The 22,190-nt window shown below is 41.8% G+C and overlaps 1 protein-coding gene across 1 annotated transcript; it reads left to right on the top strand.

Moving 5' to 3' along the window:
- Window positions 1-10,925: 10,925 nt before the first annotated feature.
- LOC139383872 (empty spiracles homeobox 1) lies at window positions 10,926-17,511 on the top strand. Its single transcript, XM_071128462.1, has 3 exons — window positions 10,926-11,468; window positions 14,181-14,365; window positions 17,344-17,511. Exons 1-3 carry the CDS (start codon window positions 11,123-11,125, stop codon window positions 17,509-17,511), a joined length of 699 nt encoding a protein of 232 aa, XP_070984563.1. The 5' UTR covers window positions 10,926-11,122.
- The last annotated feature ends 4,679 nt before the right edge of the window (window positions 17,512-22,190 follow it).

Genomic DNA, 22,190 nt, shown 5'->3' with positions numbered 1-22,190 from the left:
TATAACCCTTACTGTCCAACCCTTACTGTCCAACCCTTACTGTATAACCCTAACTGTATATCCATAACCCTTACTGTATAACCCTTACTGTCCAACCCTTACTGTATAACTCTAACTGTCCAACCCTTACTGTATAACCCTAATCCTTACTGTATAACCCTTACTGTATAACCGTAACCCTTACTGTCCAACCCTTACTGTATAACCCTTACTGTATAACCGTAACCCTCACTGTCCAACCGTAACCATTACTGTCTAACCGTAACCCTTACTGTCTAACCCTTACCGTCCAACCCTTACTGTATAACCCTAAACTTTACCGTCCAACCCTTACTGTCCAACCCTAACCCTTACTGTCCAAACCCTAACTGTATAACCATAACCCTTACTGTCTAAACCTTACTGTCCAACCCTTACTGTCCAACCCTAACCCTTTCGTCCAACCCTTACTGTATAACCCTTACTGTCCAACCCTTACTCTCCAACCCTTACTGTCCAACCCTTACTGTATAACCCTAACTGTATATCCATAACCCTTACTGTATAACCCTTACTGTCCAACCCTTACTGTATAACCCTAACTGTCCAACCCTTACTGTATAACCCTAATCCTTACTGTATAACCCTTACTGTATAACCGTAACCCCTACTGTCCAACCCTTACTGTCCAACCCTTACTGTATAACCCTAACTGTCCAACCCTTACTGTATAACCGTAACCCTTACTGTATAACCCTTACTGTATAACCCTTACTGTCCAACCCTTACTGTATAACCCTTACTGCCTAACCCTAACTGTCCAACCCTTACTGTATAACCCTTACTGTCCAACCCTAACTGTATAACCGTAACCCTTACTGTCTAACCATAACTGTCCAACCCTTACTGTCTAACCCTTACTGTCCAACCCTAACTGTATAACCCTTACTGTCCAACCCTAACTGTATAACCGTAACACTTACTGTCTAACCCTTACTGTCTAACCCTTACTGTATAACCGTAACCCTTACTGTATAACCCTTACTGTATAACCCTTACTGTCCAACCCTAACTGTCCAACCCTAACTGTCCAACCCTAACTGTCCAACACTTACTGTCCAACCCTAACTGTATAACCGTAACCCTTACTGTCCAACCCTTACTGGCCAACTCTTACTGTCCAACCCTTACTGTATGACCCTTACTGTATGACCCTTACTGTATAACCCTTACTGTCCAACCCTAACTGTATAACCATAACCCTTATGGTCTAACCCTTACCGTCTAACCCTTACTGTATAACCCTAACCCTTACTGTATAACCCTTACTGTCTAACCCTAACCCTTACTGTCTAACCCTTACTGTCTAACACTAACCCTTACTGTCTAACCCTTACTGTCTAACACTAACCCTTACTGTCTAACACTAACCCTTACTGTCTAACCCTTACTGTCTAACACTAACCCTTACTGTCTAACACTAACCCTTACTGTCTAACCCTTACTGTCTAACACTAACCCTTACTGTCTAACCCTTACTGTCTAACACTAACTGTCTAACCCTAACCCTTACTGTCTAACCCTAACTTTCTAACCCTAACCTTTACTGTCTAACCTTGTGGTATTAATTAAGGGTTGGGACAGATTTAATGGAATAGAAAGTTAGGGTTAGACAGTAAGGGTTAGTGTTAGACAGTTAGGGTTAGAAAGTTAGGGTTAGACAGTAAGGGTTAGTGTTAGACAGTTAGGGTTAGAAAGTTAGGGTTAGTGTTAGACAGTTAGTGTTAGACAGTAAGGGTTAGTGTTAGACAGTTAGGGTTAGTGTTAGACAGTTAGGGTTAGAAAGTTAGGGTTAGACAGTAAGGGTTAGGGTTAGACAGTAAGGGTTAGTGTTAGACAGTAAGGGTTAGTGTTAGACAGTTAGGGTTAGAAAGTTAGGGTTAGACAGTAAGGGTTAGGGTTAGACAGTTAGTGTTAGACAGTAAGGGTTAGTGTTAGACAGTTAGGGTTAGAAAGTTAGGGTTAGGGGTTGTTGTCTGGCTGACTTTTTTTTTACATTTTCATTTTCACTTTCAGAAAACACTCAATAATAAATAAATAATACTATTGATTAGTACATGCAAACTTGTAATTTTAGCCAATGGGAACTGCCCTTCTTAACTGCTCAAGATTTTACAGCATTACAAACATGAAGCATATCCATTACCCTGCTGTATTCAGGCCCCACCTGGATCGGGGAGATGTTTGTTTGTCCGGGGGATGTAGGGGAGGTGGTGATGTGGTGACGAAGCTGGTGGCGGTACACACGTCTCGTTTCTCGTGCAGGTGGCACAAACACAGGACCGTGCTACTTCTCCCGTTTCGTTATCACGGGGTGAAAATATCCAGGAATTTAAGTAGAATAGATTATCTGAACACACCAAACTAATGTGAAACGAACCGGTCAATTAGTTTATTAATGAGTGGAGGTGTGAGCGAGTCCCACACTGCCTGGGACCGGGGCTTTGGTCGCGTCCTCTCGCCATGGCTACCGAATGCTGCGCGGCTCTTTCACCAGAGAGTTCTATGTTTGCTGCCATTCACAACTTCTATTCAAATTAATCAGCGCGACGGGAGCTAATTGAAGATGGCAAGTGACAAACTAGTGATGATTTCGTTCTATTTAGTAGGCGTATGCATCATGAACAACAGATTTTGAGGCAATTAGTGTTCGTTTAAATTGACGTTTTGAAATTATGTTAATTTACCAAAATATAAACATTTTGACTGATACTGTCCTAAGACCAATATTAAAGCTAATTAAAAAAAAATGAAGGTGAATTTGACATGATAATTGAGATACAAATTAAAATAAGTGCCTACTCAATCCATGCATGGGTGCTTCTCCAGCGAATAAACTTGTATGTCCAAACACTATTTAAGGACGTTTTCGAAAACATTTTCTTTGTAGGCCTAACAAAATGTATTGTAATGTTTTGTCTAATACATAGGCCGACACAGGACCCTGCAACATAAATGTTTTTTTTTAATCTCAATGAGACTAACCTGGTCAAATAAAGGTCAAATAAAATATTAAAAATAACTAGACCGTGGATGCCAATGTTTTTTGGCTAATTCAAAGGATTTGAAAGTAAGGATTTTAGAGGTGTGAAAATGTATCCTAAATTCCCTTTCATTTGTTTGGATGTGATTGGATGGGTAAAGACTACGGTTTTGGCATGGTTTCTTTTAAGTACCTTACTGTGATTGTTTTCAATAAAAATGGTTTAAAAAAAAGAAACAAAAATAGCTTCTTAGCAAAGGGCAATTTCTCTACCAAGATTTTGTTGCTAGGACTGTCTGGGAGGGGTCTGAGTGGAGAGAGGAAAACTGAAAACTTTTATCAGATTGAAATAAAATGGCTGCTGTTTTACTGGCCAACCGTGCTATTTAAAATGTATCGCATTGTTTGTAACTTATTTTGTACATAATGTTGCGGTTACCGTCTCTTATAACCAAAAAGAGCTTCTGGACATCAGAACAGCGATTACTCGCCTTGAATTAGAAAAATAATTTTTCTTTAACGAGTCAAACGAGAGGGATTTACTCCAGACTCCGAACAGGCCCTCATCCCTGTCACTCACAGGACCAAGAGACAGAGGTCTGGCGGAAGGAGATCGGGGTGCCTTCTAAGGATCCGGCGACTAATCTGCCTTTGCCATCGGTACTATTGGCCAACGTACAATCACTGGATAATAAAGTGGATGAACTAAAAGCATGTATATCCTACCAACAGGACATTAAAAACTGTAATATCTTATCTTTCACCGAGTCGTGGCTGAATGACGACATGAATAACATACACCAGGCGGGTTATACACTGTATCAGCAGGATAGAACAGCAGCCTCTGGTAAGACAAGGGGGTGGCGGTCTATGTATATTTGTTAACAACAGCTGGTGAACGACATCTAAGGAAGTACCAGGCGGTGTCAGAGGAAGGCCATAAAAATTGTCATAGACCCCAGCCACCCTAGACATAGACTGTTCTCTCTGCTACTGCACGGCAAGCAGTACCGGAACGCCAAGTCTAGGACCAAGAGGCTTCTAAACAGCTTCTGCCATAAGACTCCTGAGCTTCTAAACAAGTGGCTACCCCAGGTCACCTGCATTGCTCTTAAAACTGCAGTGTTGTGGTTAAGGGCTTGTAAAGTAAGCATTTCACTGTAAAGGTTTACACCTGTAGTATTCGGTGTATGTGACAAATCACATTTGATTTGATTTGATACTGGTAGAGAGGTTTGGAACTTTGGAATTTAAATATGTAGCTTTCCTCTCAATTGTCTAATAAAAATGCCTCTTTCCTCGCATCTCATTGTCTACAAAAGGCTATCTCATGGTCCTACGGTATCTCATGTTCATAAGTCCAAATATTTATGTTCTACATTCTATGGTACTGATGAACGTTATTGATCTGACGACCCTCCTCATAGGTGATCAGTTCCTCTGAGATCCACAGGATGGCAGCATAGCCTACGTCATGAAATGCCTTCACAGCTCAAAGAATCCGTTTTCCTTCCGTCCTGTGGAAAGGAGTGGAACCTACCATAGAGTAGGGTTTCCTCAAAATCTGTCCTGGGGACCCACGTGGGTATGAACGTTTTAGTTATTGCCTTAAGCACTACACAGCTGATTCAAATAACCAACTCATCGTCAAGAGTTGAATATTTGAGTCAGCTGTGTAGAGCTGGGGGGGAAAAAAGCTTTAAACGTTCACGGGGGGGGGGGGGGGGGGGGGGGGGGGGGGTGGAGGGGGCTAGAGTATAACCCACCGAACTTTATAACCCCCACAAGAGGGCAGTCAATACTATAACAGCGAAGTGTCATTCAACCTTTCCAATCGGAGTGCTAGGTGAACAACAGGAACCTTCTAATGCAGCAATCAAGCCTATGGGATACTACTAAAGTCACTGAAGTGTTTGTCTCATTAGCATACCCTACCTTTTATTTATTTATTTTTGCTTTATTCTTTATTTTACCAGGCAGGTCAATTAAGAACAAATGATCACGTTTCACCTTAACATGCCAAGTAAGGTTAGCATATATTTACGTAGGCTACTTGGATAGTATCGAGTCTATTCCAGAAGACGATGTCTTCATATTTCACACGAAGAAACAGTGAATCCCTGTTAGCTTGTCACTGACTGTAGATGGAAGTCTGTTAGGTTTTCCCATGTTAATGTGTGGAGCTTGTTTCTCTAATGACGCGCAGTCCTGTCAACTAAGCTGCTCCGGGTGAGTAGACCGAACACAACACCGTTTCTTAATCATTTAACCTTAGCCGCGATTAAACTGACCATGAATCCGTCTATGCTTTATTTCTATCTCTTGTTTATAAAAAAACATATATTTCAAATGTTTTATTAAAGATAAAGGGATAGATTATAGGTATCATATTCGTCTCTCATTGGCTGAGCCAGTTAAAGTAATGACGTCTAGGCCTACAGGACTAAGAACCGCATTGAGGCATGCCCTTGCACGTAGCATTTGTGTGTGCCTGTGCGTGTATGCGTGTGTGTGTGTGTGTGTGTGTAAGTGCGTGCGTGCGTGTGTGTTTTTCTTCTCACGTTTCGCTGTATGCTTTCGTTTCCCGCTAGGCCAATTAGGCTATGCCTTATATAAAAACCTATTGAAGGCCTACAAAACAGAGTGAAAGCCATTATCTCTTCAATTCTAGAATCAAGACAACGTAATGTCGATATATTAAATATTAGTTTAATATAGCTATAATATAAAATATAGTTTAGACCATTGTTGACGACATACAATCTGTATAGTCGTTCTGATTCAAATATAATCTAATGATTTCTGGCGAACTAAATATAAAGATATATATACCTACTAATGGTAACGTGGACTCCCAATAGTTTCTGAATCCAGTCAACAAAAATATGGCGACAAATTCAGTCATTGGCTAGCACTAGGATATTTATGCAATTATAGATTGGATTTAGTAAGCTAATTTTTATTATTTCACAAAAATATGTATTTGTTAACCCTCTAAGCTACGAACATATTTCCGATTCATCGATAACCAACTGGGGTAATTTTGACCCCAAGGAGAAACTATTGGAAAAAGCAACAATCACAGCAAAATATCAACTGATTTCTAATCTAAAGATCAATAATCCTGTAATTAATGTTATCTGAAATAAAACATGACCAAAACAGACTGTTATATATTAGCAAAATTACAGTTAATTGGCATATTCTGTAAAACAAAATAATAACCGTTTATTTTATATAACGTGCAGTTTTTTCCCCAAAGTACAGTCCACATTAGTACTGACAAGTTCATTTGCCATTATTTGATTACAGTATCAATACATTTTCAGAACTATGAAGAAAATATTAATTTTGTCATATTTATGTGGTAAATTCTACCATTTAAAGGTGCAGTACACAAACATTTGAAACAGACTTAATTTTATTGACAATAAGTTATTCAATTCATTTCAAATCTTGATAGACGTTGACCAACAAATATGGTTTCGTTTTCTTTATGTACTTACCCCGACCCACACAGCCAGCATTAGCATAGCTGTTAGTGAACCAATGGGAATGGTAAGGGATATGCTTCAAAAAAAACACGCCCACATCCTGGCAGTTACTTTAAACCAAATGCTATGGCACCCCAAATCTCATAACAAGTTGCACATAAAAAAATATTGGAAGATATTATAGGAATTCTGGTATTTATATAGCATTTTCAGTAGAATAACACTTTTTTTTGGGCACTATGCATCTATTCAAAGAGTATCTGGTGTCTGGACTACAGTTCTAACAAGTATTCATACCACTGACAGGCTTTTATCAGCTGTTTGTACTGCAACTAAGCACATATCTAAGATCATTTGGATGTTATACACTGTTGTCATAACTAGTTATTAATGCATGGTAAATAAAACCATAAGCATGTGGATATAAGGTGCTCCATCTCTGCAGTGACACAGCCCCCCCCCCCCCTCCACTCTCTGGTGGTATGGATAACTTGATATTGTGTCTCCAGAGAAACATAGATTCAAATAAAGGTCCTATCTGTCAAATTAGCAGAGGGACAAATTAGGTGTTTTTTGGGGGTTGGGGTCTAAATGACACCAAAGGACTTAAGTCCACATTGATAGAGAAACATTAAACAAATAATTTTGATTTGTTTTAAGAACAAGTTGATTAACAAAGTAATCAAATATTAGAATAATTTTGACCCCAGTCGGTAGCTTGAGGGTTAATTGGCTTTATATTTCTGCTTTGTTATAACGATTCAATCAAATCAACTGTATTTACTTGTTCGATTCATTTAACTGCTGTACATAGTCCATCGGTAAATAGCCCACCCAATTTTACCTACCTCATCCCCATACTGTTTTTATTTATTTACTTTTCTGCTCTTTTGCACACCAGTATCTCTACCTGTACATGACCATCTGATCATTTCTCACTCCAGTGTTAATCTGCATAATTGTAATTATTCGCCTACCTCCTCATGCCTTTTGCACACAATGTATATAGACTATTTTTTTTTCTTTTTTTCTACTGTGTTATTGACTTGTTAATTGTTTACTACATGTGTAACTCTGTGTTGTCTGTTCACACTGCTATGCTTTATCTTGGCCAGGTCCCAGTTGCAAATTAGAACTTGTTCTCAACTAGCCTACCTGGTTAAATAAAGATGAAAAAAAAAACGATAGGCAGGCCCTATGTGTGTTTTTAAATGAATTGAGACCCCCGTGAATTAAGACCCCTGTAAACCCATTTACCATGCAATAAGACCCCTGTAAACCCATTTACCATGCAATAAGACCCCTGTAAACCCATTTACCATGCAATAAGACCCCTGTAAACCCATTTACCATGCAATAAGACCCCCCATTTACCATGTAAACCCATTTACCATGCAATAAGACCCCTGTAAACCCCATGGCTGTGTTGTTTAAACCCAACGGCTGTGTTGTTTAAACCCAACGGCTGTGTTATAACCCAATGGCTGTGTTATAACCCCATGGCTGTGTTGTTTAAACCCAACGGCTGCGTTGTTTAAACCCAACGGCTGTGTTATAACCCAATGGCTGTGTTATAACCCAACGGCTGTGTTATAACCCAATGGCTGTGTTATAACCCCTTGGCTGTGTTGTTTAAACCCAACGGCTGTGTTGTTTAAACCCAACGGCTGTATTATTTAAACCCAACAGCTGTGTTATAACCCCATGGCTGTGTTGTTTAAACCCAACGGCTGTGTTGTTTAAACCCAACGGCTATGTTATAACCCCATAGCTGTGTTGTTTAAACCCAACGGCTGTGTTGTTTAAACCCAACGGCTGTGTTGTTTAAACACAACGGCTGTGTTGTTTAAACCCAACGGCTGTGTTATAACCCAATGGCTGTGTTGTTTAAACCCAACGGCTGTGTTGTTTAAACCCAACGGCTGTGTTATAACCCCATGGCTGTGTTGTTTAAACCCAACGGCTGTGTTATAACCCAATGGCTGTGTTATAACCCAACGGCTGTGTTATAACCCAATGGCTGTGTTATAACCCCTTGGCTGTGTTGTTTAACAGGCTGTGTTGTTTATAATCCCATGGTTATAACCCCATGGCTGTGTTGTTTAAACCCAACGGCTGTGTTGTTTAAACCCAACGGCTATGTTATAACCCCATGGCTGTGTTGTTTAAACCCAACGGCTGTGTTGTTTAAACCCAACGGCTGTGTTGTTTAAACCCAACGGCTGTGTTGTAAACCCAATGGCTGTGTTGTTTAAACCCAACGGCTGTGTTGTTTAAACCCAACGGCTGTGTTATAACCCAATGGCTGTGTTGTTTAAACCCAACGGCTGTGTTGTTTAAACCCAACGGCTGTATTGTTTAAACCCAACGGCTATGTTATAACCCAATGGCTGTGTTATAACCCCATGGCTGTGTTGTTTAAACCCAACGGCTGTGTTATAACCCAATGGCTGCGTTTAAGAGCCTTTAGCCTTTAAACAGCCAATCAACATGTTGTTCTACCGCATAATTCCATGGGTAATTATTTTCTAATGCTCCACTCTGAGCATTAGAGCATATTAGGGGGACAATTATTAACTTTCCAACGTGAATTAGAGTGCAACACGATGAAAGCCAAACACAAGCCATAGGCTACATAGGTCCTTGGAGGAATAGCCTACACTACAAGCTGCCCGCGAACTTACTTTTTATATTCTGTAATATTTTGACAAATGATTCGATTATTCATCATCAGAACGCTAATAAATTGTCAGGCTGTGCGCAGTGCGGGGTTCAACAGCTGTAGCAATAGACGGACATCCAGGACTTGTGACTACAGCTAACCGAGTCATAGACTACTGCAGTAGAGATGGATCACAGGTCTCCTCAAACCTCACGGGTGGAAATGTCTCCATGGAAACAACATTGATATAGTTAATATTATCAGCGGAGCGGCGATACAGGTTTAGAGAAGTCTAACCCACACTATAATGTGCCGTCGTGACTGAGAGTCTTTGTTCACCGGGGCATGAATCTCGTTCGACAAAAAAATCAAAAGTTAATTGAAGGCCTATTTTAATCTGTGTCCTGGCATCCACAATAAATCGCCATCTGAAATTATATTAAATTATAACCCAACTATTCTGAAGGTATAACATTTAGAGAAAACGGGGTTAACGCTAGTTCTATAAGGTACACGAGATGTACATGCCAAGCAATAATGACAATAAAGGGTGTAACAATATATTTGTAAAACTTGTTTTTATTTTATTGTCTTATTCGCCTATTCGTTTTTGATCGTAAGAGGTTTCACAAGTACACTGCATTACAATTACATTATAATTATCAGCTATAGGCCTATGTCTATTAACTATGAAAATCCAAAACGAACTAAAAAATCTAATATTCCTATAGGATCGCTTTTAGCCCTAAATAACCAACTACTATTATCTTTCTGATCGAGGTTAGAATTCACATTAGTAGGCTGTTAGGTCATGTTATTAACTGAAAGAGGGCTATTTAAAAGAGGTGCCATATTGCAAGGACTAATTATAATATAGGCCTAAGAGTCAGTATATATATCTCTGCTGTAAGGATGAGATTTCCAATTTCTGCTGATGAAGCCGTTTAGTCAATCATTACGCTTCATTATCACGGGGTTGTGATATCCAAAATGAGTGTTAACTTAAACCAGTGGGTTGGACTTTGATTTTAAAACGCGTATTTCCTCTATATTAAACTGAGAGGCTATCTAATATCACATAAACAAACAGCCATAGTAATTAGAAGTAATAACAACCTCATGAAAACGTCATTTTGACGGAGCTCTCTTCAGAAACCACAAGCGGTCTTGGCGCGGGGCACAGGCAGTGTTTCCAAGCGGTTTGGTCTGAGGAGACAGGAGGAAAAATAGAAACATCGGGATGGCGCACTGAAGTCACTTATGACCGGGAGGCTTTGACGTATTTTCCCATGAGCATATTATTGGTATTATAGGCTTCGCTTTAATGGAGAGAGAACTGTCATTGTCAACCTTGTAAACACTGATTTCATTTCAACGTGATAACAAATGTGTTCATGGATATTCAACCTGGATATTTTTGCTGGTGTTGTCTTTATACAATGAGCAAAATGTCACCCGATGAAAAAAAAAATAGACTATGGGTCACTATACTATTCTTTTGACATGAACCTATTGTTGTTTTTGAAGTTGCTGTACGTCATCTCCAACTCCAATCCTGCCTCTGTCCTAAATCCAGGCGCCAGGTAGTTGTGAGAACTCATTGGCAGGTGTACTCGTCCAATCAGCACCATTTAGTTTCAGCCCCGTTGCCCCTTGCCTGCACCACATCCCAGTCCTCTGGGTTCCAGAACGTTGACGCACACATTTCGCCTCATATTCTTCCTGACACGAAACGCAGCTCCGCGGATCAGGCGTCGCGTCACTAACTCAAAAGGTGCTCAAGGTTCCCGCTCAGAACATCGGTCCAGGAGGGGGCACTACCGTAGGTTAACCGTTGGTGCTCACTATGCCTTTTTGAAGGGGTACCATTGTGACTGGCTTAAAGAGTAAGTTACAAGATATATTCTGTTTTTTTTCTGGATTTCTATACGTGAAGTGAGGAAGATGTTTTCGTCCGCGGGTAAACGCTGTTTTACGATAGAATCATTGGTGGCCAAAGAAAACCCTCTAACTACGGAAGATCCCATCCGACCGACGGCTTTGACGTATTCCAACCCCACTGACGCTTTCATGAACGGGTACCAGAGTCCCACCGGCAGGTCTCTGTATCAGAACCCGGAGCTGGTGTTCCCTGAGTCAGTCAACCACCCAGGGCTGACCATGAACCCCCACCAGCTAGGAGGGGGCCACCTACAACACCCTGCACACTTCTTTGGGACGCAACACCGAGACCCTCTTAACTTCTACCCATGGGTTTTACGGAACAGGTTCTTCGGACACAGATTTCAAGGTAAAATGATTGATTGATTGATTGTGTGTCGTGTTTTCTCAATCTCAATAGCCAATGTCAAGCAGCCCAAGTTACAGGTTAACTAAAGAAAAATAATGCCTCTTGAGTTGCTTGTGTTTTTAGAATAAAGGACTAAACTATGTGACCTACACTGCATGCGCTCAGAAATGTCCATTTCACAGATTAATGATTGACAACAATTAGGCTACGATAATGATGATGTTAATCATTCATTTTCATCTATGTTAAACATTATCAGTTAATATTTGTTTTTATTGCAATATTATTGACAACGAGGGATGGGCTTTATAGTTAACCTTGCTTTTCAGCCGCAGGTGAACATAACAAATAGTCAGTGGTATAAAGTACTAAGTTAAAAATATTTGAAATACTACTTCAGTATTTTTTGTTGTTGTTGGTATCTGTACTTTACTTTACAATTTATATGTGGACAACTTTTACTTTTACTTTATTCAAGAAAATTGTAATAAAAAAAAAAAACATTTTTACATTTCCCTGACACCCAAAAGTACTCCTTACATTTTAAATGCTTAGCAGTACAGGACAATGGTCAAATTCACGCAGTTATCAAGAGAACATCTCGGGTCCTACTGCCTCTGATCTGGCGGAGTAGGTGATGCCAGAGTATTGGAGCGTGACCCCTGGCTATCCGTAAATTAAAACAAAACAAGAAAATGGTGGCATCTGGTTTACTTAATATATGGATTTTTAAATGATTTATACTTATTTATACTTTTATACTTTAGATACTTAAGTATATTTGAGCAATTACGTTCACTTTAGATACTTAAGTATATTTAAAACCGAATACTTTGAGACTTTTACTCAAGTAGTATTTTACTGAGTGACTTTCTCTTTTACTGGAGTCTATTTCTATTAAGGTATTTTTACTTTTTTACTCAAGTGGGACAATTGGGTACTTTTTCCACCACTGGAAATAAGTATCTATAGTGGATGTGAGATAGAGTGTACTTATCTACAACACGCTTTGGTAAAAAGGAAAACGTCAATGAGTTTTGAAATTAAAACATCTCAACGCAGAGTAGTACATGTTTTACTATTCCCATGAGGTGAAGACATGTCGATAAAAAAACGAAATAAACAACAACAACAACAACAACATTAAGTTGAGGAGAACGCACACTAAAATTCACCAAACCAAAAATGCACACTAAAATTCACCAAACCAGAAATGCACACCAAAATTCTTCAACATTGATAAGATAGCTCATGCTATTGCATGCTAAAATATCCATCTGCATTATAATTTTCATATCAGTGAACAAATTCCTTCAGTCTCTACAAAGTTAGTAGGTAAATCAGCTTATAGTTTCTATGCATCCCATCTTCTCTATCACTTCCGGGTGCCTCTCCGGCAGCTGTAATTGTTTCATTGAGGACATATTTGCTGATTGTTTTCCATTAGTGTGTTTTAATTAATCCATTTTATTTGTGTATATTTGTATTGTAATTTATTTTGTGAATTGTGTGCGTGCAGGGTTTCCTTGTGAAACAGACCTTTGTCTCCCTGTTATAATAACAGTAAACTAAATATATAGCACAGCAAGCTAACATGTTATATCACCTGTTATAATAACCTCTAAACTAAATATATAGCACAGCAAGCTAACATGTTATATCACCTGTTATAATAACCTCTAAACTAAATATATAGCACAGCAAGCTAACATGTTATATCACCTGTTATAATAAAGGTATACGTGAAGTCAGTGATACAGATGATAAAATATGTAGGAATCTGTTTTCCTTTAGATCTGAAGTCCAGGTTAACGGAGTGCATCTAAAGTCCAAGTTAACGGAGTGCATCTGAAGTCCAGGTTAACGGAGTGCATAGCTAACCAGTCTATTTTCCCACGGCACCATGGCTGGTTTCCCCACACATCGGGCCACAGCCAAAGGAAATATTGTCTTTGTCACGCGGTTACTCCCACTGTGAATTTATCCCTAATCACACGAAACCACTATCTGAGTGAGTGGGCCGATCGTGCACAACGATTTTATTCCCAAATGTTCTCTCAAATTTGGGATTTTTATGCCAACTTTTTACTGCCAATTTATATGTCTCACATCACTTGTAAATGTTTTTGTCTCAACCGCTTTTTTAATACACACAGGGACCTATATGCACTACAGTCGATTAATCTAACATTTTACGAGAGGTTATATTTAGGCTAACTCTCCCTAATGTTCCTGTGTGACTTCATTTAATAGGTCTCCTATACAATATAGGCTATTTGGACACATACGATCAAGTATTCTCAATATTTGAACACAGGTTTCATAGTGTTCTCAATTTAAAGAAGGCACATGACGTTGTTGATGAGTTAAACACTGACTTATATATATGTCTATACAGCGTCAATGTAGGCCTCAATTTAAACAGTAGACCTAGATTTTTATATCGCAACAATTAAGGCTATAACATCTAGGTCTACTGTTTAAATTGAGGCCTACATTGACGCTGTATAGACATTACAACGCTGAATAGACTATACTTCAAACTACACCAAGAGTTTATAAACTCGCCTTTGAAACCAACAGGGCGTGTGCTGTTCTCTTCCACCTCACTGCACATCAAAACGCGCCTCGTGTTGCTCAGTGTGTTCATTGCTTCGATCTAAATCCCACTGTGATTTCCCTCTCCCTCTCTCTCCCTCTCTCTGCCCCCAGGAAATGATGTTTCCCAAGATAGCATGCTCCTTCACGGCCCGTTCGCCCGGAAACCCAAGCGGATCCGCACCGCCTTCTCCCCGTCGCAGCTCCTGCGGCTTGAACGGGCGTTCGAGAAGAATCATTACGTAGTAGGAGCGGAGAGGAAACAGCTGGCCAACAGTCTGAGTCTGTCTGAAACACAGGTGAGATCTCTACCCAGTATTGAATTGTATTGAACACAGTTCGGGAATATATAAATCATTAGTAATACAGCCCAAACGCATTCTGCAAACTGCGTTGGTTATGAAGCCTGCTTCTTCATCGAAATAAAATATATTCAACAACATATATATTTTTTTTAATACAAGTTTGTAATAAGCCTTAATAACAAGCATATAAATCAGCAAATTATTAATATTTAGTTGTTATTAATAAATACAACAATTTCAGTGTATTATGTATTAGTTCGATGGAGGGGTCCTTATTCCGTTATATTCCGTGAAATAAACATTTTAAACCGGCTCCATACACATGATTTCAAATATTATTTCAACTAAAATGTAATTATTATTTTCATTAATATTCAATTGTAATTATTATTGACGTTGTATAAAACGGTATTAGGCTATTAGGCTATCCATTAGTATGTCTGGGAAACTTTCGCTCTTTCCTGCAGGTATAATTAGGACTATAGTTCACACAGAACCAATATCGACACATTTTTACGCTGGAATTACCTGTTAGCGAAAGGCCTATTATAAGAAAATAATTCTGACTAGGCGATTGTAGAAATGTATTGTCAAGTTCACTGAGTCCTCTAACAATCAGTTAAAAACAGGTAATGTGAGCTCCATTTCCAATACGTTCTTATTGGGAAAAATAGTTGATCTAGCCCGATGAACAAAAAAATACGATATTCTTTAGGCAGAGCATAAAGCGCCAACATAACGTAGCCTACAGTGAAATAATGACACATATTAGTCAAATCCAAATGAATAACTCGACATTTTGATACAAACTCTTTCACTGCCCATGAAGAGTAGCGCTAATGGGGATCCATAATAAATGCAAACACTCTCCTGCATTATTCTCGCTAGTTTTTCCAGGATATAATTTATTATTAAAATAATCTATGTATCTACTATAAAAAAAAGGCCTATATACTATAAAAAAAGAAGGCCTCTATGACATAATGTTGTTGAAATTAAATAGGCGCTGGTTGTTGAATGCAAATAATCGCGGGGAAAAAAATCTTTATAACCTCTCTTCAATAATGGTAAATCGTCTGACTGCCATCGACATAACTTCCAGAGGATATCACCGTGAAACGCATCGCCACCAGCATCATTAGGACTCTAATTAATTACAATAGGATACCCTTACCCTCTCTTTGGCAGCCTTGAAAGTTGCTTATAACGACAACTAATACATTAGAATGACATCATGACCAAACATCGTTATATCAATTGACTTGGTTACCTTGGTGTTGATATGCAAATTATAATATGCAGCGAACAGTTTTTGGTGTTGAGTGTAGCTATTCAACCAGTTTTGTTTTCTTTTCTAGCGCTATTTTTTTTTGCAAATAGTAGCTATTTATGAAGATTTCACTTGTAATGATCATGATATGGTTGTTTAACGTACTAAATGCATATTTTGTGGGGTAAATTTCACGACAAAACAATAGTGAAACATAGCATCCACGGAGAGAAAGACAGAGTTCCCCTCTGACCTTCTTCTCCAATGTTTTTTTGTTGTTGTTGAGAAGTTGAAGAGGAGAGAGGACTGAGAGGAGGAGTATGCAATTGGGATCTTCCCAGAATAGAGGAGCCTAGAGAACCCATCCAATAAAATGAAATATAAGTCCTTAATTAGATAGAAGTCTCTAATGTCCCCGTCTTCCTCCCCAGGTGAAGGTGTGGTCCAGAATATAGATGTCTCTAATGTCCCCGTCTTCCTCCCCAGGTGAAGGTGTGGTCCAGAATATAGATGTCTCTAATGTCCCCGTCTTCCTCCCCAGGTGAAGGTGTGGTCCAGAATATAGATGTCTCTAATGTCCCCGTCTTCCTCCCCAGGTGAAGGTGTGGTCCAGAATATAGATGTCTCTAATGTCCCCGTCTTCCTCCCCAGGTGAAGGTGTGGTCCAGAATATAGATGTCTCTAATGTCCCCGTCTTCCTCCCCAGGTGAAGGTGTGGTCCAGAATATAGATGTCTCTAATGTCCCCGTCTTCCTCCCCAGGTGAAGGTGTGGTCCAGAATATAGATGTCTCTAATGTCCCCGTCTTCCTCCCCAGGTGAAGGTGTGGTCCAGAATATAGATGTCTCTAATGTCCCCGTCTTCCTCCCCAGGTGAAGGTGTTGTCCAGAATATAGATGTCCCTAATGTCCCCGTCTTCCTCCCCAGGTGAAGGTGTGGTCCAGAATATAGATGTCTCTAATGTCCCTGTCTTCCTCCCCAGGTGAAGGTGTGGTTCCAGAATATAGATGTCTCTAATGTCCCCGTCTTCCTCCCCAGGTGAAGGTGTGGTCCAGAATATAGATGTCTCTAATGTCCCCGTCTTCCTCCCCAGGTGAAGGTGTGGTTCCAGAATATAGATGTCTCTAATGTCCCCGTCGTCCTCCCCAGGTGAAGGTGTGGTTCCAGAATATAGATGTCTCTAATGTCCCCGTCTTCCTCCCCAGGTGAAGGTGTGGTTCCAGAATATAGATGTCTCTAATGTCCCCGTTTTCCTCCCCAGGTGAAGGTGTGGTCCAGAATATAGATGTCTCTAATGTCCCTGTCTTCCTCCCCAGGTGAAGGTGTGGTCCAGAATAGAGATGTCTCTAATGTCCCCGTCTTCCTCCCCAGGTGAAGGTGTGGTTCCAGAATATAGATGTCTCTAATGTCCCCGTCTTCCTCCCCAGGTGAAGGTGTGGTCCAGAATATAGATGTCTCTAATGTCCCTGTCTTCCTCCCCAGGTGAAGGTGTGGTTCCAGAATATAGATGTCTCTAATGTCCCTGTCTTCCTCCCCAGGTGAAGGTGTGGTCCAGAATATAGATGTCTCTAATGTCCCTGTCTTCCCCCCCAGGTGAAGGTGTGGTCCAGAATGTAAATGTCTCTAATGTCCCCGTCTTCCTCCCCAGGTGAAGGTGTGGTCCAGAATATAGATGTCTCTAATGTCCCCGTCTTCCTCCCCAGGTGAAGGTGTGGTTCCAGAACAGGAGGACTAAATACAAGAGACAGAAGCTGGAGGAGGAGGGGCCTGACTGTCATCAGAAGAAGAAAGGAAACCACCACATCAACAGATGGAGGCTTGCCACCAAGCAGGGCAGCTCAGAGGACATTGATGTCACCTCTGAGGACTGAGAATACCCCCACTCCTCCTCCTCCCCCACTCCTCCTTATGTCCCCTTCCTCCTACTCCCATGGCCTCCTACACCCTTCTACCCTCCTACTCCCCTGCCCCCCCCTCCCCACATTCCCTGGCCTCCTACACCCTTCTACCCTCCTACTCCCCTGCCCCCCCCTCCCCCACATCCCCTGGCCTCCTACACCCCCCCACCCATTCCCTGGCCTCCTACACCCTCATACCCTTCTACTCCCCTGCCCCCCCCCCCCCCCTTCCACATTCCCTGGCCTCCTACACCCTTCTATCCTCCTACTCCCCTGGCCCCCTACTCCCCCCACATTCCCTGGCCTCCTACACCCTTCTATCCTCCTACTCCCCTGGCCCCCTACTCCCCCCACATTCCCTGGCCTCCTACACCCTCATACCCTTCTACTCCCCATACCCTGTGTCCACTTTCTGAGGACCAAAGTCAATACCCTATTTATTATGTCAAGTTATGAAGTATAATGACATGTTACAAGAAGAAAAACACCCCCCCCCCCCCCGCCCTAAAGGACTAAAAGTATTTGATAAGTTTCTTCAACAACAGCAAGAGAGGAGTGTTTTGAGTCGACGGTCGGTGATGCAGGGAAAAAACAGATTTTATGACACTTGACTTGTATCGGTGGTGTTCCATCTTGCATCATATACGGCTTCTCTGATCTCATAATGTCTCATCTATCTAATGTTCTTTGGTGCATGACTTACAACAGCCGGAGCTGAGAAAGGTTTTTGTTTGTGTTTTTATTTTGACATAATGTCAGGATATTATTACATGATAGCTCGTTCACACTAAAGGCTGCTTCTGTTCTGCATTTTGAGGAAACATATACAAACATATAAAATTCTAAGATATTTTTTCTTCAGTTTCATAACCGGGCCACGGTTCAGTTGTTGAACGTTGCAGATAGAAATGCCATGAACAGAACCGACATGTTTGTTCTACAGAGCATATTTCTACGTGAACGTTCCTGCTGAACTCGCCTCATTGTTCTACAGAGCATATTTCTACGTGAACGTTCCTGCTGAACTCGTCTCTGGTGTGCGTACAACACAGGTATCCACACGTTCACTACTCACTGTCGGTGGACTGCAGTATGGATGTGGATTAAGGTCATCAGGACTCAATGCTGGCTGGGGTAGAATAGGATCAATCTAACGGTAGACTCTTGTCATTACTGGAATGTTTACCGACAGACATATTGACATCAATTTAAATATCAAACATATAAAAATGTAACAATAAAATGTAACAATAAATAAAGATGTTTTAGAAACAAGAACATAAAAAACTAATTAAGAGTTTGTCTGGTGAACATTATTTCTGAGCTATGCTAGCATGCTCATAGTCTCCTAATGGTCTAGAGAATGACCAGGTAAGGCAGGTCAGAAAGATAAGGCAGGTCAGAAAGGTATGGCAGGTAGGCTGGTAAGAAAGGTAAGGCAGGTAAGGCTGGTAATGCAGGTAAGGCAGATAAGGCAGGTAAGGCAGATAAGGCAGGTAAGGAGATAAGGCAGGTATGGCAGATAAGGCAGGTAAGGCAGGTAAGCAGGTAAGGCAGATAAGGCAGGGATGGCAGGTAAGGCAGGTATGGCAGATAAGGCATGTAGGCAGATAAGGCATGTATGCAGGTCAGGCAAGTTAGGCAGGTCAGGCAGGTAAGGCAGGTAAGGCAGGTAACACATGTAGGCAGGTCAGGCAGGTAAGGCAGGTAAGCAGGTAAGGCAGGTATGGCAGATAAGGCAGGTATGGCAGATAAGGCATGTAGGAAGGTAAGGCAGATAAGGCAGGTAAGGCGGGTATGGCAGATAAGGTAGGTAAGGCAGATAAGGCAGGTATGGCAGATAAGGCATGTAGGCAGGTATGGCAGGTAAGGCAGATAAGGCATGTAGGCAGGTCAGGCAAGTTAGGCAGGTCAGGCAGGTAAGGCAGGTAAGGCAGGTATGGCAGATAAGGCAGGTATGGCAGATTTGGCAGGTAAGGCAGATAAGGCAGGTATGGCAGGTAAGGCAGGTAAGGCAGGTAAGGCAGGTATGGCAGATAAGGCAGGTAAGGCAGGTAAGCAGGTAAGGCAGGGTGAGGCAGATTTGGCAGATAAGGCATGTAGGCAGGTAAGGCAGATAAGGCAGGTAAGTCAGTTATGCTGGAGGGACTAGACAAGAGCACCGTTAGTTTAGTTAACAGGTATCAGGCGTGTTACCCTCAACAGCCTCCTTTATCCTCCAACAGACAGAACATAATCCCCTAAAGTCTGTACTACCACCCCATTACTCTCACCTCTATAAACAGAGTAATAGTAGATACTACCACCCCCTCCCTCTCACCTCTATAAACAGAGGAACAGTAGATACTACCACCCCATCCCTCTCACCTCTATAAACAGAGTAATAGTAGATACTACTACCCCATCCCTCTCACCTCTATAAACAGAGGAACAGTAGATACTACTACCACCACATCCCTCTCACCTCTATAAACAGAGGAACAGTAGATACTACTACCACCCCACCCCTCTCACCTCTATAAACAGAGTAACAGTAGATACTACTACCCCACCCCTCTCACCTCTATAAACAGAGGAACAGTAGATACTACTACCACATCCCTCTCACCTCTATAAACAGAGGAACAGTAGATACTACCACCCCATCCCTCTCACCTCTATAAACAGAGGAACAGTAGATACTACTACCACATCCCTCTCACCTCTATAAACAGAGGAACAGTAGATACTACTACCACATCCCTCTCACCTCTATAAACAGAGGAACAGTAGATACTACTACCACATCCCTCTCACCTCTATAAACAGAGGAACAGTAGATACTACTACCACATCCCCCTCACCTCTATAAACAGAGTAACAGTAGATACTACTACCACCACATCCCTCTTAACTGGCACTTTGATAGGCCTACTACTGTTACCCGCCCCACCTTCTCATAACTCTCCACGAATCACCTGTACAAAAGAAGGAATCCATGTTTAATGATCCTACAGTGTCGTGGTTGACCCTGCCGTCTGGTGTTTGGTAAACAGGGAGGGCGAGAGGAGGGAGAGGGGGAGACACACAGAGGCAGAGAGAAAGGCTGAATCCCAAATGGCAACGCTATTACCGATCTAGTGCACTACTACCACTATATAGAGGGGATAGATGACAGTATTGTCATTCTGTTAGAGGGAATAGGGTGGCGTGTGGAACGCTGGGAGAAGAGACCAGGCATCAAAGATGACAGTATTATCATTCTGTTAGAGACAGCACATCAGGCACACAATACAAGGAGCATCTGAAGGCAGAGCGTTGAGTTGAGTTTTAAGGACATTCTATCCTCAGCGCAGGTGCAGGTATGTAAGGAAAGAAAGAGAGCTGTTTGTTTGAATGATTGGAATGAGGCTAGCTGGATGGCAAGCCATATAGAGGGAGGTGTAGGCTAGCTGATTGTTAGAGCCATATAGAGGGAGGTGTAGGCTAGCTGGCTGTTAGAGCCATATAGAGGGAGGCTAGCTGGCTGTTAGAGCCATATAGAGGGAGGTGTAGGCTAGCTGGCTGTTAGAGCCATATAGAGGGAGGCTAGCTGGCTGTTAGAGCCATATAGAGGGAGGTGTAGGCTAGCTGGCTGTTAGAGCCATATAGAGGGAGGTGTAGGCTAGCAGGCTGTTAGAGCCATATAGAGGGAGGTGTAGGCTAGCTGGCTGTTAGAGCCATATAGAGGGAGGTGTAGGCTAGCTGACTGTTAGAGCCATATAGAGGGAGGTGTAGGCTAGCTGGCTGTTAGAGCAATATAGAGGGAGGTGTAGGCTAGCTGACTGTTAGAGCAATATAGAGGGAGGTGTAGGCTAGCTGGCTGTTAGAGCCATATAGAGGGAGGCTAGCTGGCTGTTAGAGCCATATAGAGGGAGGTGTAGGCTAGCAGGCTGTTAGAGCCATACAGAGGGAGGTGTAGGCTAGCTGGCTGTTAGAGCCATATAGAGGGAGGTGTAGGCTAGCTGGCTGTTAGAGCCATATAGAGGGAGGTGTAGGCTAGCTGGCTGTTAGAGCCTTATAGAGGGAGGCTAGCTGGCTGTTAGAGCCTTATAGAGGGAGGTGTAGGCTAGCTGATGGTTAGAGCCATATAGAGGGAGGTGTAGGCTAGCTGGCTGTTAGAGCCTTATAGAGGGAGGCTAGCTGGCTGTTAGAGCCTTATAGAGGGAGGCTAGCTGGCTGTTAGAGCCATATATAGGGAGGTGTAGGCTAGCTGGCTGTTAGAGCCTTATAGAGGGAGGTGTAGGCTAGCTGACTGTTAGAGCCATATAGAGGGGGGCTAGCTGGCTGTTAGAGCCATATAGAGGGAGGTGTAGGCTAGCTGACTGTTAGAGCAATATAGAGGGAGGCTAGCTGACTGTTAGAGCCATATAGAGGGAGGTGTAGGCTAGCTGACTGTTAGAGCCATATAGAGGGAGGCTAGCTGACTGTTAGAGCCATATAGCGGGAGGCTAGCTGACTGTTAGAGCCTTATAGAGGGAGGCTAGCTGGCTGTTAGAGCCTTATAGAGGGAGGTGTAGGCTAGCTGGCTGTTAGAGCCATATAGAGGGAGGCTAGCTGACTGTTAGAGCCATATAGAGGGAGGCTAGCTGGCTGTTAGAGCCATATAGAGGGAGGTGTAGGCTAGCTGACTG

The sequence above is a fragment of the Oncorhynchus clarkii genome, chromosome 25, assembly GCF_045791955.1.
Source record: "Oncorhynchus clarkii lewisi isolate Uvic-CL-2024 chromosome 25, UVic_Ocla_1.0, whole genome shotgun sequence".
Taxonomy (NCBI): domain Eukaryota; kingdom Metazoa; phylum Chordata; class Actinopteri; order Salmoniformes; family Salmonidae; genus Oncorhynchus; species Oncorhynchus clarkii.
Note: the sequence above shows the minus strand (reverse complement) of the source record. Positions and strands in the feature narration are given on the sequence as shown.